The following is a 14,840-nucleotide window of genomic DNA, read 5'->3' as shown; positions in this document are numbered from 1 at the left end:
ATAAAAAAAAAAGTCTAATCAACAAAAACTTTCGCGACCCCCATGCAGTACCTCCGCGGACCCCCTAGGGGTCACGGACCCCCTGTTGAAGACCCCTGGTCTAGATAGTTCTTTCAACTTTAAGAGTAAGTTAGCTAGTGATTTTGTTGTTTGTGTTCTTCACCTGTTAGCTAGGTGGCAAGATGCTTGATTATAATAAAGCATCAACAGAGAGAAATTGCCCTAATCTAGTCCTCACCAACAAGTTTAAAATAATTTCACTAGAGTTACAGTTCTTATCTTTCACGTCATCATTACCACATTCAATCTAATTGGATGGGAATATACTCCTACGTTGCAGTTGACGCACCACTAGGCTAATATCACAGGACAGATTCAGCGCCATTCGTTCGCGGCAAATCCTTGCAGCTTGATGGTGGGAACGTTAGCTAGTAGTATGGATGGTGACATTACTAAAAATGAAGAAAACAGAGATCCCAGAGATTCGGCAGACAAGCAGCAAGACATTTCCAATCATCCTTGGCCTTATCTGAGAGAGATGTTTGAGTTAATAGGCATCAAGAATGACTCCTGGCGAGTGTGTGTGCGCGTGTGTGTGTGTGTGTGTGTGTGTGTGCGTGCTTCTGCGTTTTTGACAGTTTTTCAAGGGGTCATTAAGCGTGTACTTAAATTGTTTGGCGCTTTGAACACAATACTGCGGTGTTTTGTTGCGTGACGTAATTCCCGAGAGCCGGCTCTGCGACGCGCACACACAGGGAGCAGATCCATAGACAGTGAAAGAGCAGATCAGAAAGCGGAACAGCATTGCCCTCAAAATGCGAAGTGTAAGTGCAGTTTCCCAGTTGAACTGCAAAAAAACTTTCCACGTACCGTCCCGGTCGGGACAAGTGGGAGGCGGAGTGCACCGTGTGCAATGCTAACCCATTTGTTTCAGTGTCTATGGTGCTGGAAATCTCAAAGCTTACATGGACACCAAAAAAAATCTTATCTTATTACATTGGAAAAAGGTTTTAAGAGATATTTAATTGTAGCTTGATTTTGAAATTGCCACAGAATAGGTCATATTTAGAACATTATTTCATATTTATTTGTTTGAAAAGAGCCATTTTGTTACAGGTTGATACATATTTTATTACATAAGTTATTTTTTATACCATTGAGGCATAATGTAGAATAATTTCAATGTTATGGGAAGGATTCAAAAGAGAAACTGGATGTGTGAATTGTCACAGAATCACAATTGAATTCATATCTTGCTTTATATCTTCATTCGTATTAACCTGGAGTCCCAGTCTCTGTCACAATTTCATAATATATATGGGGTGTTTTAGGCAGACAGCCATTTAAAATGTAGCGATTGGCATATAAAGAGCCTTTTTTCATGTCCACTGAAGTTTCTCAGCTTGCACTCTAGCAACATGTGTGTGGTCCAGGTAGCGTTGCATAAATAATGGTCATTCTAAAGGTTTCTTTTACTTTTATACTGAGTACTTTTATCATCTCTGGCCCAAACCACATGTTTGTAGACGCTTACATTCTGTTTATGGACAATTGTATTGTTTAACTTTTTCCACAACTCAATGCCTATTGTGTGGTTTACAGTAGATCAATCTCTGTCAAAGTGTATGTAACATGTGGCATGTTTTACTGCATGTTTTATATCAAGCTACTCATGTTGTATGTCACGCTTCTAAACTGTATGTGAGGTTTTTTTTGGACTGAACCACTTCCAACACAAACAGCAGACTCTGTCATGTCTATAATTGCACTCCTTGACTGTGTGCTTATGTGCGTTTGTAACTTACCTGTGCTGTCTCTGTGATCCCTTGGTCGTAGCAGAGCGCTGGGCTCTTGGTACTCTCCTTCACCCTCTCGGTCATGGTCGCGGTCGTCAGGGAAAGTGTGGATGCGCTGGTAGCGGCTCGAGTAGCTGTGTGTGTTGTTGATGACCACGTTGTCCGAGGGGACTGACAGGTGAACCCGCAGCTCATTACTGGATAGACTACCCTGGGCCTGGAAGGGCATAGGATTACACAGTGAAATACAGGAAATCCAAGATGCATACAAAATATGCTCTTGGTTGCCAGTTTATTAGGTACAGCTAGGTAAAACTAATGCAGTCTAATATAACGGTTTTGCAGTAAACCCTACATTCCTGAAGGTTAAAATCAAAGAATCCTCTTCATCTATCATGTCCAACCCATTTATATTAACGAGCTTAGGCTAAATATTAATACCTACACTTTGATTTCACTAAAAGGTAAGATGACTTGCAGGACTGTATTACTAGACTGCATTAGTTTTACCTGCCTGTATCTAATAAACTGGCAACATGATTTGAAATCCTAAAGCAAATGAGCATCACACAGTGGTGGAAATAACCTCTAATCTTTGAACAGTATCAAGTAATATTCTAGGATTCCCACAACACATCCAGATGGAGATCCAGTGGTGCTCCGCCAAAAGACCAGCAGTTGTTATCTCAGCCTGCTATCAATCATTTAAACTGGGTTAAAAGAGACAATTCAACCTAATCACACAAAAAAACATTTTTTCACTTAGAGTTTTTTATTCTGCAGAAAAGCAATTACAATGAAAGCTGTTAACAGAAAGATTGATTGATTATCCAGAGTAACTGGGGCATTGTTTCTGGAAAAAGAGTAGAGCTTTGAGGAACACTGACAAAATGTTATTTACCTTCACCGTACTAGGGTGGTAACAGACAGAGATAGATGTTTGGTTTGTCTACTAAAACCAATACTGCAAGATTAGTAGGGCCAACGATTTTCTAGATTAAATGTTTCTCAAAGTCCAAGGTGTCAAGATATTCAATTTAATGTGATATAAAACAAAAAAAAGACGTAAATCTCCATATTTGAGAGGCTAAAAACAGCATTTTTGCATGAAAAATTACTTATACACATCAAAATAGTTGGTGATTATTTTTCTGTCAATCAACTAAATTAATCGAAGCAACTCTAATTGCTAGATACCAATTACAACCATCCATTATCCTTTATAGGGGGCTGGAGCTGATCCCAGCTGACATTGGGAGAGAGGGGGGGGAGACACATTAGACAACTAACCTAATTAACCTTGAATGCATTGACTCACCTTGCCCAGTATCTTTTTCCAGTACTGCCTCCACAATATGACCGCTATCACAGCCAGCAGCAGAAGGATGATGCCCACCAGGCAGCCAATCAGAATAGCTGTATTACTACTGTCATCCATGGCTACAGGAAGACCCGCCCTGGGAGTATTTGCACCAAATTCTGCATCTATGGGAGAGAAAATACAGGTGGAAATGTTAGGTGTTTGTGAGTGTATAAGCTTTATTGTGTTAAACCTGCGGATATTTGTGGGTCTTATGTGTTGTGTATAGATTACTATGCAACCGTGTCCATTTCTACATGCTGGCATTAGTTAATGAATGCACTGTTCAGTCTGTGTGCATTAGCTCTATCAGCGCAGTCACACACTTACTGGAGTCACAAACACCAACATAGTTACATCAGGCTTAAAAGTCCCCAAGGTGGAAGACTGGGGTGTTGCCTTGACCAAGTGCCACTTTGCTCGTTTGAAAGCCATGATGTCTCTCTCATGAGGGGGCCAAAAGGGGAGGTAACCTTCCTCCTTTTGATCTCATAAGGGGCAAGATTCCGGATCGTTCCATCTGAGCTTTCATTTTCTCAAAGGCAGAGCAAGATACTTAGGGCTCGTTTTACACTTATTGCCATTTCTAGCCACTGGGGGACCATAGGCAAGCTGAGGGAATGCATATTAATGTTACAAAACCTCAAAAGGGAAATTTTCATGTCATGGGACCTTTAATGAACATCGGATGGGGTTTGTCTTTGTTTGTATGTATCCAGTATGCCTGCTCATACCACAGGGTTTCTTGTTTACCGCTGCTTTGAGAACAGAATGTGAACACTGTTTTGTTTTAGCTCTGTAGTTAAATATTAATTAGAATCATCTAGTTATATTTTTTCTCACTCAAAGGTCAAATGTGGAACTTTAAAAATCCCTTACAAAACGGTTTTGGAACAAATAGCACTGTTAAAAAGACCATATTTGAGGCTTTTACTTGTATGTAAATATACACCTGAAATCACACTCATACTCAAACACACATTTACAAGCCAAAGATTTACACACCACATTTTCACAACAGAAAACTCACAACTGCTTCCCCTCTCTCCCTCTGTCAGTTCAACACCATGCGGGAGATAAATAAACCCAAACAAAGCCGTTTAACCACAGCCAGTAAAAAAGACAAAGCAGCATACACGCCACAGACAACCATTTCCAGCTTTTTAAAAAGCCTGTTATTGTTTAGCTGTGTAGAACAGAGCCAGTTCCCCCGAAAAGCATGCCGTTTGTGAGACCGCAAGAAGCCAAGTTGTTGTTATTATACATAAATATAATGTACTATAGCTCTGTTAGTGTTTTTCCTACAGCTATATAGCTTCAAACCCAGGGGACAAAGTCCAGTGCCAAAGTCTGCCCCTGTAATCCTTCATCCATTATACTTCATACTCTTTACTAAGCAGTGGGACAGTTTAAAGATGCTGGAGGAGGGCCAGAGCAGATGGAGCTAGCCCTCGTCCCCCAGTTCATCCACTTTATTATTATTTTTTTCTCTCTCACCTGACAACGTCCAGTTACCAGTGGTGTCCATCATGAAGGAGGTGTTGGTGGGGAGTTCTGAAAGGAGTGAGGGATGGACAAAGGAGGAATGTGTGAGAAGAGTGTTTGTGAAGAATCAGAAGAGGGTGATGAGGAGAAGAAATCCTGGATAGCGGGATTCTGGCTCACCTGGCTTTTAATCCATGTAAATGAAAATCACTAAAAGTTCATACAAACTTTGTGAAAGCTAGACTGAGAAGAAGAAAAAAAAAAGAATTTTAAGTCAAAACATTTGACCTTTAGTTTTAAGCCAGATTTCTCCTGTCCTTCAGGTAAAATGAAATCTGAAAGATGAGCATCCAGGGTTGACTAAGGTTCAGCAAATGTTTGGCTCAAAGCCAAAGAATTTCAGAGGTTGTGAATAATAGGGAGGCTAGTCAGACATGTGCCTACTTTGGCTCTGCTTTAGACACGAGGCTTAGACACACTGCCGACATGCTCACGCTGATCACAACTGGAGAGAAGGAATTAGGGGGGAATTAGAGAGGCAGGAGAGAGCCGTGATGTAGATGAAGGAGCATGGTGGGTGATGAAAGGGCACAACCGGGAGGGAATGGTTGGTGGAAAGAAAGATAGCAAATACAAGAAGATGTGGGGTGAAGAGAAGGAAGACGAAGAGGACGAACAGCAGGACTCACCAGATGGGCCGGCGGTGGTGTTGGAGGAGCTGTGGCTTAATGTGGGAGAGGAGGAGGTTTGGTTGACACGACGAGGAGAGGAAGTGGTGGTAGGGATCTTGGGAAGTTTGGGAAATGAATCAATCTCTGTGACATCCTTCTCAAACGGCTCTGGATAAGGAGAAAAAGAGAAAGAGTGGGGGGAATAATTGAATGAAAATTAAATCACGTTAAATCATGTTTCCTGCTGTTAGGAAACAGTGGTTGTGGTCACAGCTGGTTGTGTTTTCAGCAGCCAAACAGTATTCATCTCAGAAGTTTATGATGATGATGTTGATTTGATGTGGAAATGATGCATTCCTTACCAACCCATGTGAATAATTTTGTATTGATAGACCTTTACCTTGGCAACCCTAAATTACTGTCCAGCTAGCCCTCTGTTATTTGTTTTACAGGCCAACATCTCTGTATTGTGGTGTGTTTAATAGTGATATTAGCTGTCTGGTTTGTCACCCAGGTAGACGGTTAGAGTTAGTTGCAAAAAATCAACCACATTCTGGTACCAAAGGACCAAATGCAAGTATGCTCTGTCCCATAAATAGAAATTAGGCCACAAGATGTGGTAGTAATGGTGAAGACGACTCCAGTTTGCCAATGTTGGGGAGTTGAAGCACACCAGTGTGGCTACTGGTGTGACAGTTTTTGTGTGTCATTTATTACCTGTCTGGCACGGGTCAGACATGCCAGACCACTGCAGTTGGGTCGATTCATTTTAGCTACCCGAGTATGGTGTGATTACTGAGCACTTTGCTGAGTCTTATCACGCTAACACTGACAGTGTTTTAGAGTAAATAGGAAAGCTGAATTAGTCACAGCCATCTAGAGAGCAGCCGCAGTGTCCTCTATCTGACTTCTAATCAGATATACGTAGATCCTGTCTTTACAGAACATATCAGATCCCCCTTTGTGTTTCCTGCTTGGGTCTGTTTCAGTCCGTAAATAAGTTGATATTGATAAGACAACAAATGGAGGGAAAACTAGCATGTTCTCTCTTTCTGATTCTGATATAGCCTACTTTAAACTGAATTAGGAGGTTATAAAGTATAACTGATACAACATCTATGATCACGGTAGTCCCCTATAATGTATTTGTAGAACACAACATTGTTTTTCTGTTGAATCCCTGCCACAGAATGGACAAGCTCCTTGACTTTAAAAAAAGCAGATACCTTAAAATCATCTGAAAAACCCTTTTCAGGTATTTCCTGTTGTGGCTGTCTATTTTTAGCTATTTTTGGGCAAAGCCAAATCTCTACTGGACCTCCTGGACAGCGGCAGACATAGTTGCTAGGATATGTGTGACGCAAGTGAAAAGCCTCTATAGAGCCCCAGAAACACATATCTCACGTGTGGAAAAAAAGGGATTGCTTCATTTCAGTTTCCTACCAGAGAGGAAGGATATCTCGCTGATGAGCAGCCAGCGGTCGGCAAAGTAGAATTTGCAGCGAAGGATCTGAGCCGGCCGGCCACCCAGTGGAAGGGAGATGAGTCGTGAGGAAGGGTCCTTCAGATCCTCAAGTGGCACAGGCAGAGTGAGTTCGGGGGACCAGGGCTGGAGGATGCCAGGCTTAAAAAGACATTTTACCTTGTTGAAGACTCGCACACCCTGAGTGTGGCGGTTGTTACTGTGCACCTAGAGGAGGGAGAAGAGAAGGGAATCGAAAGAGGACAGATAAAAGAGCTGCAACGTATTAGACAGTCCTAATTATCTACACACCTGAATTTTCTCAACGCAAACTCAGGGAAAAGTGTGACCTAATCATTCATTATTCGTGGAGAGGCACAAAAAGATTCAGCTAACCCACAAAATTAATGAAACATTCTCGTCCAATTTAATTGCTTTGGCACAACTTTGAGCTGCGCAGGACGACAAGTTAACAAAATTAGAAAACAGAAGGGAAAAGATGCAATAAAAAATATTGTAGAAGAACAGAACACCGATGAAGGGGAGCAGATGAAATATGTTTTTCTTTTTTCAAGCAGTGAAAGGCCTAAGAGAGACTAATCCATAAAAACAGATCTAATATATGAGGCCCTGGAAGGAGGAGAGAGGGACATGAAGAAAGATGCAGCAAGTTTAAATGAGTGAGCGAGAAGTCAAAACTATATCTCTGAGAGATATAAAAGTAAAGAGACAAGAGGTGTTGTGAAGGGTGCTCTCATTGGTTAGCTGTAAGCTCACATTGCAAGGCCAGCCACTTAACCTAATCCACATGTTAACGCGTTAATGCGCTTACACACATTTAGGGGTAAGTATTGTATGTTGTTGGTAGTGCTGGGGGTCCAACTATAAGTCAACAGAACCAAAGTAATTCACTACTCCTTTAGGGAAAACAACCCCAATGACCTGCACAAAGCTAACACTGCATTCATTATGTTCTGTTTGTTTCATCATAAATCTAACCCTCTTTTTTTTTTTTTTGCTCCATCTTCTACATGAGAGCGCAAAAAAGTTTTACAAAAATTCCCAGAGATCCGTATCTTTACAAAGGCAAATCAGAGGGTGTTCCAGTTTGTTAAAGGTGTTGTAGGAAGTGAACGTTATGACTAGCAAAAGGTCAAAGAGCAGATTTCCCTTTGGGAGAGTGATTAGGTGCAGGTTAAGGAACTACAGAGACAAGTCAAGCCAGAATTAGGTTCAGGTTCCCACTCTTTATTTATTTGACCTGTGTGTCTGACTTATCTGCTGTGCCAGGACACCATAACGTGTATGTCAGCTGAGGTTAGTGAGGGAAAATCCCCGGGGAAAAGGCAGGAATAACAGGATAGGCCTAAGAAAAACACTAGGAATACCACTGGGAAAAATAAAATAAAAAGGCAACTAAGAAACACTAGAATAGCCATGACTAGGTGAAGAAGAAGAAGAAAAGCTGAGAGAACATTAAACATTTTTGGATTTCAGTAGAAACCAGACCTCTAAAAGATTACTTGTCACTTTAACACTGGCTGGGGATTCATGCTGTTCATTATGCACATGTATAGGGTGAATCCCACCCAAACCAACATTCCAACCCCCGTCCAATGAGACAACACAGCTATAACTCAAACTAGTTTGCTTCATATTGCTCCACAAACCAACCCCAAAAGCCACACGGACGCACAAACAGACTATGATGCAACTCGGTGGCACCCAGAGAGCCAAGCACAGACGCGCTGTCCCATGATAAACAATGGTACATCAAAACTAATTATATGGCTGCAGAGCTATTTCAGTCAAAATGTTGCTTTCTGATGCAATAGCAGACACATAACTCTTCTGTTGGAGTTCCTTTTAGAGAGTGTACTGGTTGGAGCTGCAGAAGTTGCTAAGGAGTTTCATCAGATGCAAAAAGAAACAATCAGCCTAATGTCCTGCCATAATCTTATTGACAGGCTTTTCTTGTGCTAATGAGGTGATTAATTAACTAAATCAATTAACTAACAGGGCTTTGTTTGCATAGTTGTTTATTTCATATTATTGTTTAATATCTTTATGTATGCACCAACCACCAAGGCAAATTCCATGCAAGTGTTACTTACTTAGCAATATTACCTTTTCTGATTATCTTCTTATAACACACAGGAATCTTTTACGGGAACTCATTTTAAAAGAATGAGTTATAATTTAATCCGTTTTACTTGTTTGATATGTAGATTTATGCATGCGAGTTTGCATTATAAATAGATTTTGGAACTCTTGCCTTTATTGGATAGCTGACCATTTAGAGGCAGACACAAACGGCAAGAGAGAGAATGACATGCAACTTAAGCCCTTAGCCTGCACTTATAAGGTACAGTATGTGTCTTAACCACGAGGCCACAGGGAAGCCTTGTTTACTGTTCTTGAGTCTTTGTCCGATTACACACAATAACACAAGAAAGATGTTAGATCGGAGCATATTTTAGAAACATCCTTGAGGACACAGACCGGAAACCGCAATGACATCTCTGATTTACAGGCAGCTCCATACTGTCTAAGAATCCAGTGGGATAACAATGTCCTGCATAACACTCTGCTATTCGTTTACACACAACAACGCATGCGCTATCACCACACAAACCTTCACTGTTTACCTGCATGTTGTGGAAGAGACGTGGTTTCTCAAAGTGGAACTCAACATCCACGCTGCCTTGCCCAAGGGCTTCCCGGCTCCAACCCAGGTAGTCATACCCAGGCCACACCCTCAACTCTTTAGTTTGTATGAAGTCATCTCCTCCCAGGACTCCATCACACAGTTGACCCAAGCCTCCAAACTGCATCCTGCACACACGCAGCACTGTATGTCACTTTATATTTACAAATGTATTCAATATAGTGGCACGCAAATATGCATAAATAGGCATGTATAGCACACGCACGCACGAACGCATACGCATGTCTGGATTACATCAAACATGTTAGTTCACCCGCTAGCAAAATGTTTCAGCCCCATTACCCACACAGCCCATACAATTTCTAGTTTACCCCCTCTTTGCTCCCTGCCAGAACGACCAGGAAACACGCCTCAAATCCCTGAGCAACTAAAAGAAAATATTGGCATTCCCTTTCGATTAGGCGGACACCAGAATAAACTTTCAAGAAAGGATTTGGCTGAGACCCCACTTTACTGCTAACAGATGTGACGAGTGCAGAGGGAAATATTTTGATATTCCACTGATCACTCCACATTGTTGATTGTAACACGGGTGAATGTTGAAATTTACACCCAAGGCTGCATCGGTTTCATAATGCATTTCCATGAAAACGAAATCCAAAAAGGAGTTTATGGGACTTTATGGAGATGAGGTACCTTCTCATAAATAGAAGAAAAAAAAAGCTTAGAACGTCAGAATATCTCACCCTTGCTCAGTGCTCCCATCATAGGTGGAGTCGTTAAGATAGACAGGCATGCCAGATAGGTGCATGATGTGACCGACTGGAGCGGTGTAAGCCGTCAACCCATCTGAGTGACAGAGAAAAATGTACAAATATCCAATAACAGTCATGTGATTGTTAAAACAGAACATGCTGTTTTTGTCGTTTTCAATGTAAGACAGACATGGACAAGCTGCATGTTCAACGTTTAACTGAGCCAACATTAAAAAGTTATCAATGCCGCGAGGAAACGGCTACAGCTGGTTTTTAAGTAGTAAAACAAACGAAGAGGTCTGCTGCTTAGGCCCGCTCGGCCCCGGCCACCATTAACTGGTGAAACTCAAGCCTCTCCGCTCCAATATACAGCTAATCAACCCGCTCCCTGAGAACAGAGGTGACGTCAGCAACATGCACTACCAACCGCTGCTCTACTACCCATAATAAACAACGCTTCACATAGGATTTACAGTATGTGTGCAATATGCTCTGTTTGCATCTAAAGGAGTGTCTGTGGATGTGATTATGCACTTAGATGTGTGTTTCATTTGTGTTAGAGACTTCCAGTCCAAACTGAATTATAAAACAATAAACATAGGAAAGAAAGAAAGTGTGCCGCTATAATATCTGATATGGTATAAGAGGAGAGGAAGAATGTGCATAAAACTTGACATTCTGTAGATACTGTATGATCTTTGGCTTTCAGACAAATTGAGCTGCACTAAAGCCACGTTACACCATATGTTATAAAGATGGTCTCCCCAAAGGCACAGACCGAAACTGTGGTTTTTAACCTCTGTGAGAGTTGCAATACCTCAAATCAATGCATAAGACGCATGGCAAAAACATGCACTAGTAAACATCAACCACAAACAAATCTCCCTTTTACCAGCTAATACAGGAGTAAATCTAGGATGAAAGTGAACTCAGTCACCTTCACCACATGACAACTGATCTGATATAATGGTCATTCTTTATCTCTGTAGTCTCTTCATGTCTCTCCCACTACCACACAAACACTTACCATTCCACACACAACCATAGAGCTCCACTCGAAGGCAAACACTCATAACTCGGTCAGCCAGGGGGTAGAAGCGCACCATGCGGGCCACTATGGGAGGGCCCAGGTCTTTCAGAACAACGTCGTAGGTGTTCTCATTCCCCGACACCACCTATGGGAGACAGGTGCAAACACACACAACATTGCTTGTCTCGCCTGTTATCTGTGGGGTTAAATGAACCTTGCCTCAAATGGAGTTATATTTGTGCCTCATTCCTGAGTGAGGACGGTAGATTTAGGGCATGGAGAAATACATTTTGCAAGCACATAAGCAAAATATGAGATGAGAAGGGTATGTATCGACTTGTCTAACTCTGGGGGATACAGTGAATAAGCTAAAGTCCCAATAAGTCGGCATGTTTCTTTATCCTAAAAAGGTCAATTCTGATTGGCCCATCTCCAATCACAATACTTCCCAAATGTCCAGCCACCATCGGAAGTGACAGAATTAAATGGTGATAACAGAAACAATACTCCAGTGTTAGGTGATGTAGCTATGACTCCCAGCAACCAACTTAATTTGATCTGACACTTTTGGATAATTTTAGGTTTTAGGTTAGTGGAGAGGTTGCAAGAGAGACGTGACCTAGTGTGCAGCAGTCTGCCAGCGCACCTAGACAGAAAACTGAGTCAGATGGGTTATTATTGAACCTCAATATGGATAATAGGAATCATGAAAACACATTTATTGGGTACAGAATAGATTTTTGTTTGCTCAAAAAGGAACTTTTTTTTGCTTGTGTATAATTTCTCTTCAAAATGTATTTATTTGCTTGCAACATATTTTGTCTGTGCTCAAGAACTACCATTGCGCGCTCTGGAACGAGGCACAAGTCTCTCTGAATATTTGTTACTTGGCAAAGTTCTGAAAAAAAAAGTTTTCCCATGGTATCATGTAGTTGTGGTATTAAACTTAAACAGATGCCCTTATCTGCACAAGGTTAGCCATTCATTGTGTTAAAAACTAAGGCAGTGAAGGCTGCTTTTTGCCTGAACAGAAAAGTTCCAAGACAAAGTTTTGCTGGTTCAATGCCAAACTGCTCCACTTACCAATACATAAATGAATCAAATGCTGAGGAATAATACAACCCTTGTGTTAAACAAGACATTCATTTTAAAACAGCCAGAGTATATTGAGCAGTTTCTTATCAATAATGGAGCGTAAACATAAAAACGCTCATTAAAGCTCATTTAATGACATTTAAATTGTCACTTTTCTTAATTTATGTAAACATGAAAAAGGACAGCTCGCTCCAGCTCTATTGTAATTAACAAAACAAAAAAGACCCTGCTTACTTCCTGGCCCCAGCGGTCCTTCCAGGTGATCCATTTCACTCCATCTCGGGAATAGCGGAGCCGATAACTGCGAGCAAACTCCTGCCCATGCCCGTCGGCATGACGACCCTGGGTACCAACCAGAGCCAGGAAGTGAAGGTTGTGCAGGTCTACCTGCAGGATACAGGAAATTGATTATCAAAACTCACATTTCTCACTATAATGTAGATGAACAAATTGAGAATCAGAAGCAGTTAACATAACAAGATTAAGAAAACCAGAGTTTACTTGAGGTAGCGTTACATGAATGTAGGGAAATTTAAGAACTGTATAAAATTATTGAAGACCTAGAAAACAATACTTTAAGACTGCTTTAAAGACTTTAAGGCCTAAAATTGAAATTTTGGAAATTTTAGACTTTTTAGGACCCCGCGAAAAACCCTAGAAAACATGTAAAAGCTGAATGTGTTACACTTCTAAATCTTGGGTAGATTTAAAAAGGAGTAGGTTGACTTTTTGGGAAATCCGCTTTTGACGGTGCTAACCCCTTGCTCTACAAGAATAGGTTACTTGCAACTTTGCTAATTGATTATGCAGGATCTTTGGTTTGTCTGTTGGACGAGCTTCCTGTTTATAAGCAAGCAATAGAAGCTTCAAGTGGAGTTATTTGTTGAAGTTAAAGAAAGACAAACTAATCATAGCTGATATTAAATCATCAACAGCTTTTTATATGAGCTTGATAATCATAAAATCCCAATTGACAACAATTACATTTTATTCTTTAAAAAAACAATACAGTGATTGTATTGCTTCCAAAACATAACAGTGCCAATCAGCGCAGAGCAAATGGAGCGTCTGACCTGAAGGTATTCTGATCCACTGGGGAAAACGGCTCCTGCAGGACACCATGCTCCATCCCCCTCTCCAGTACTCAACCTGCGAGAAACAGAGGTTTATTAATGTTGGATAACAGAGTGAGAAGGAAAACAAAACAACATTAAAAATACAAACTGAAAAGGTTCATGAAATCCCAGTCCCACACCTAACATTCACATGCACAGATACAAGCAAGCCCACAACAAGACTGAACACATCAAAACCTACAGTGCCTGCAGCACGCGGAGATACAACTAAAAATCAATACAAACAACCATACATACAGTATTGATTTCCTAGAAGCCAAACATTCACAACTAAGTGGGGCAATGTTTAAAAGAGAAAGGGAAAACCTGCTATTGCTACAGAAAGAGTAGGCAGGGGAGAGAGAGTAGGCAGGGGAATGAGAGAGAGAGAGAGAGACACGGCAGGAATAAACGGAGAAGAGAGGAAAAGAGATGAAAGGAGCGAGTGAAATTTACTGGTTCTTTAAAACTCAGCAAGATCTGGTGTAGAACGTCGGGACTACTCTTACCTCGAGCATGACCACACACATGCAGCACTGAAAGATTTTCACACATTGGGACCTTCTTCAATCCAGCCCGAGAAGAAAAGTCCCTACTGCCACCACATATTGGCCACATCGAGACCACAAACTTGGCTTGGTGTGTCTGTGACGTTGGATCGACTCGTACAAGAAGCTTTGGAACAGACGCCAGGCCACAACCAAGCTCTGACCACTGTGGGGCTTCTCTCAAAATGAAAGCTGATGCTCTGACCGCCAAAACAAATCACTATATCAGCTCGGTCACACTGACAGTGGGGCTAGCATTTCAATCAGTCCCCTCTGTGGATGAGCTCATGCAGCCGGAAACCGCAAGATCATATCAACACATTAGTGCTCCACCAAGTGTCCTGTGATGGAGGAGGACGGAGGGAGAAGAGGATGAGGAGGGAGAGGAGGACTGTGGCTCGGCAGAGTTCAGTCCACCGTGCACCAGCCAGCAGGATTAACATTGCAACACGCTGTTCTGCCGAGTACCTCATTTTCTTTTTTTCTTCCTACCTAAATACCAGCCAACAATTTATCCCTCTCCTCATGTTATCAATTCTTTCTCCTTCCAACTTTCCTCCACTCCCTCACACCAATATGCTGATGTTTCACTGCCTCAGAGTTGTAACAGCCACAAAGAAAAAGAACACCTACCAGCTCTGCAACTGTCCCTTAACGCAACACCTTCCCTCAGACTCTGTTTTCAAATTAATTTCTGTGCAGCTTTCAGCACACTGTCACAGTGATACCCCTTTCACTTTTCTTCTATGTCCGTTGTTTTGTCTCTCTCAATGTCTCCCTGATGTCTCTTAAAAACAGCTTGGGCTAATAATTATTTCCACATGGTTAGACATTACAGACCGATGGGGGGGGGGG

At 41.5% G+C, this 14,840-nt stretch overlaps 2 protein-coding genes across 7 annotated transcripts in view; one reads left to right on the top strand and one right to left on the bottom strand.

The window, feature by feature from the left end:
- Positions 1–5,419, top strand: part of flot1b (flotillin 1b) — a 19,992-nt gene extending 14,573 nt beyond the window's left edge. Inside the window, exon 14 of the transcript XR_004656991.1 lies at positions 5,406–5,419. The gene's annotated coding sequence lies outside the window, so the exon portion shown is untranslated. The remainder of the gene's footprint in view (positions 1–5,405) is intronic.
- ddr1 (discoidin domain receptor tyrosine kinase 1) overlaps positions 1–14,840 on the bottom strand; it is a 38,195-nt gene that overhangs the window by 6,975 nt on the left and 16,380 nt on the right. For 5 of the 6 annotated variants that reach the window (XM_034874125.1, XM_034874126.1, XM_034874129.1 and 2 more), the window contains 10 exons: positions 13,396–13,471; positions 12,557–12,709; positions 11,225–11,372; positions 10,189–10,291; positions 9,423–9,609; positions 6,756–7,002; positions 5,331–5,480; positions 4,654–4,710; positions 3,115–3,281; positions 1,806–2,013 (listed from right to left, as the gene is read on the bottom strand). In XM_034874125.1, the coding sequence (XP_034730016.1) occupies positions 1,806–2,013; positions 3,115–3,281; positions 4,654–4,710; positions 5,331–5,480; positions 6,756–7,002; positions 9,423–9,609; positions 10,189–10,291; positions 11,225–11,372; positions 12,557–12,709; positions 13,396–13,471 (1,496 nt within the window). The remainder of the gene's footprint in view (positions 1–1,805; positions 2,014–3,114; positions 3,282–4,653; positions 4,711–5,330; positions 5,481–6,755; positions 7,003–9,422; positions 9,610–10,188; positions 10,292–11,224; positions 11,373–12,556; positions 12,710–13,395; positions 13,472–14,840) is intronic. The other variant, XM_034874127.1, reaches the window with a different exon arrangement.

Source organism: Etheostoma cragini, chromosome 6 (genome assembly GCF_013103735.1).
Source record: "Etheostoma cragini isolate CJK2018 chromosome 6, CSU_Ecrag_1.0, whole genome shotgun sequence".
Taxonomy (NCBI): Eukaryota; Metazoa; Chordata; class Actinopteri; order Perciformes; family Percidae; genus Etheostoma; species Etheostoma cragini.
This window is presented reverse-complemented; position numbering and strand designations above follow the sequence as displayed.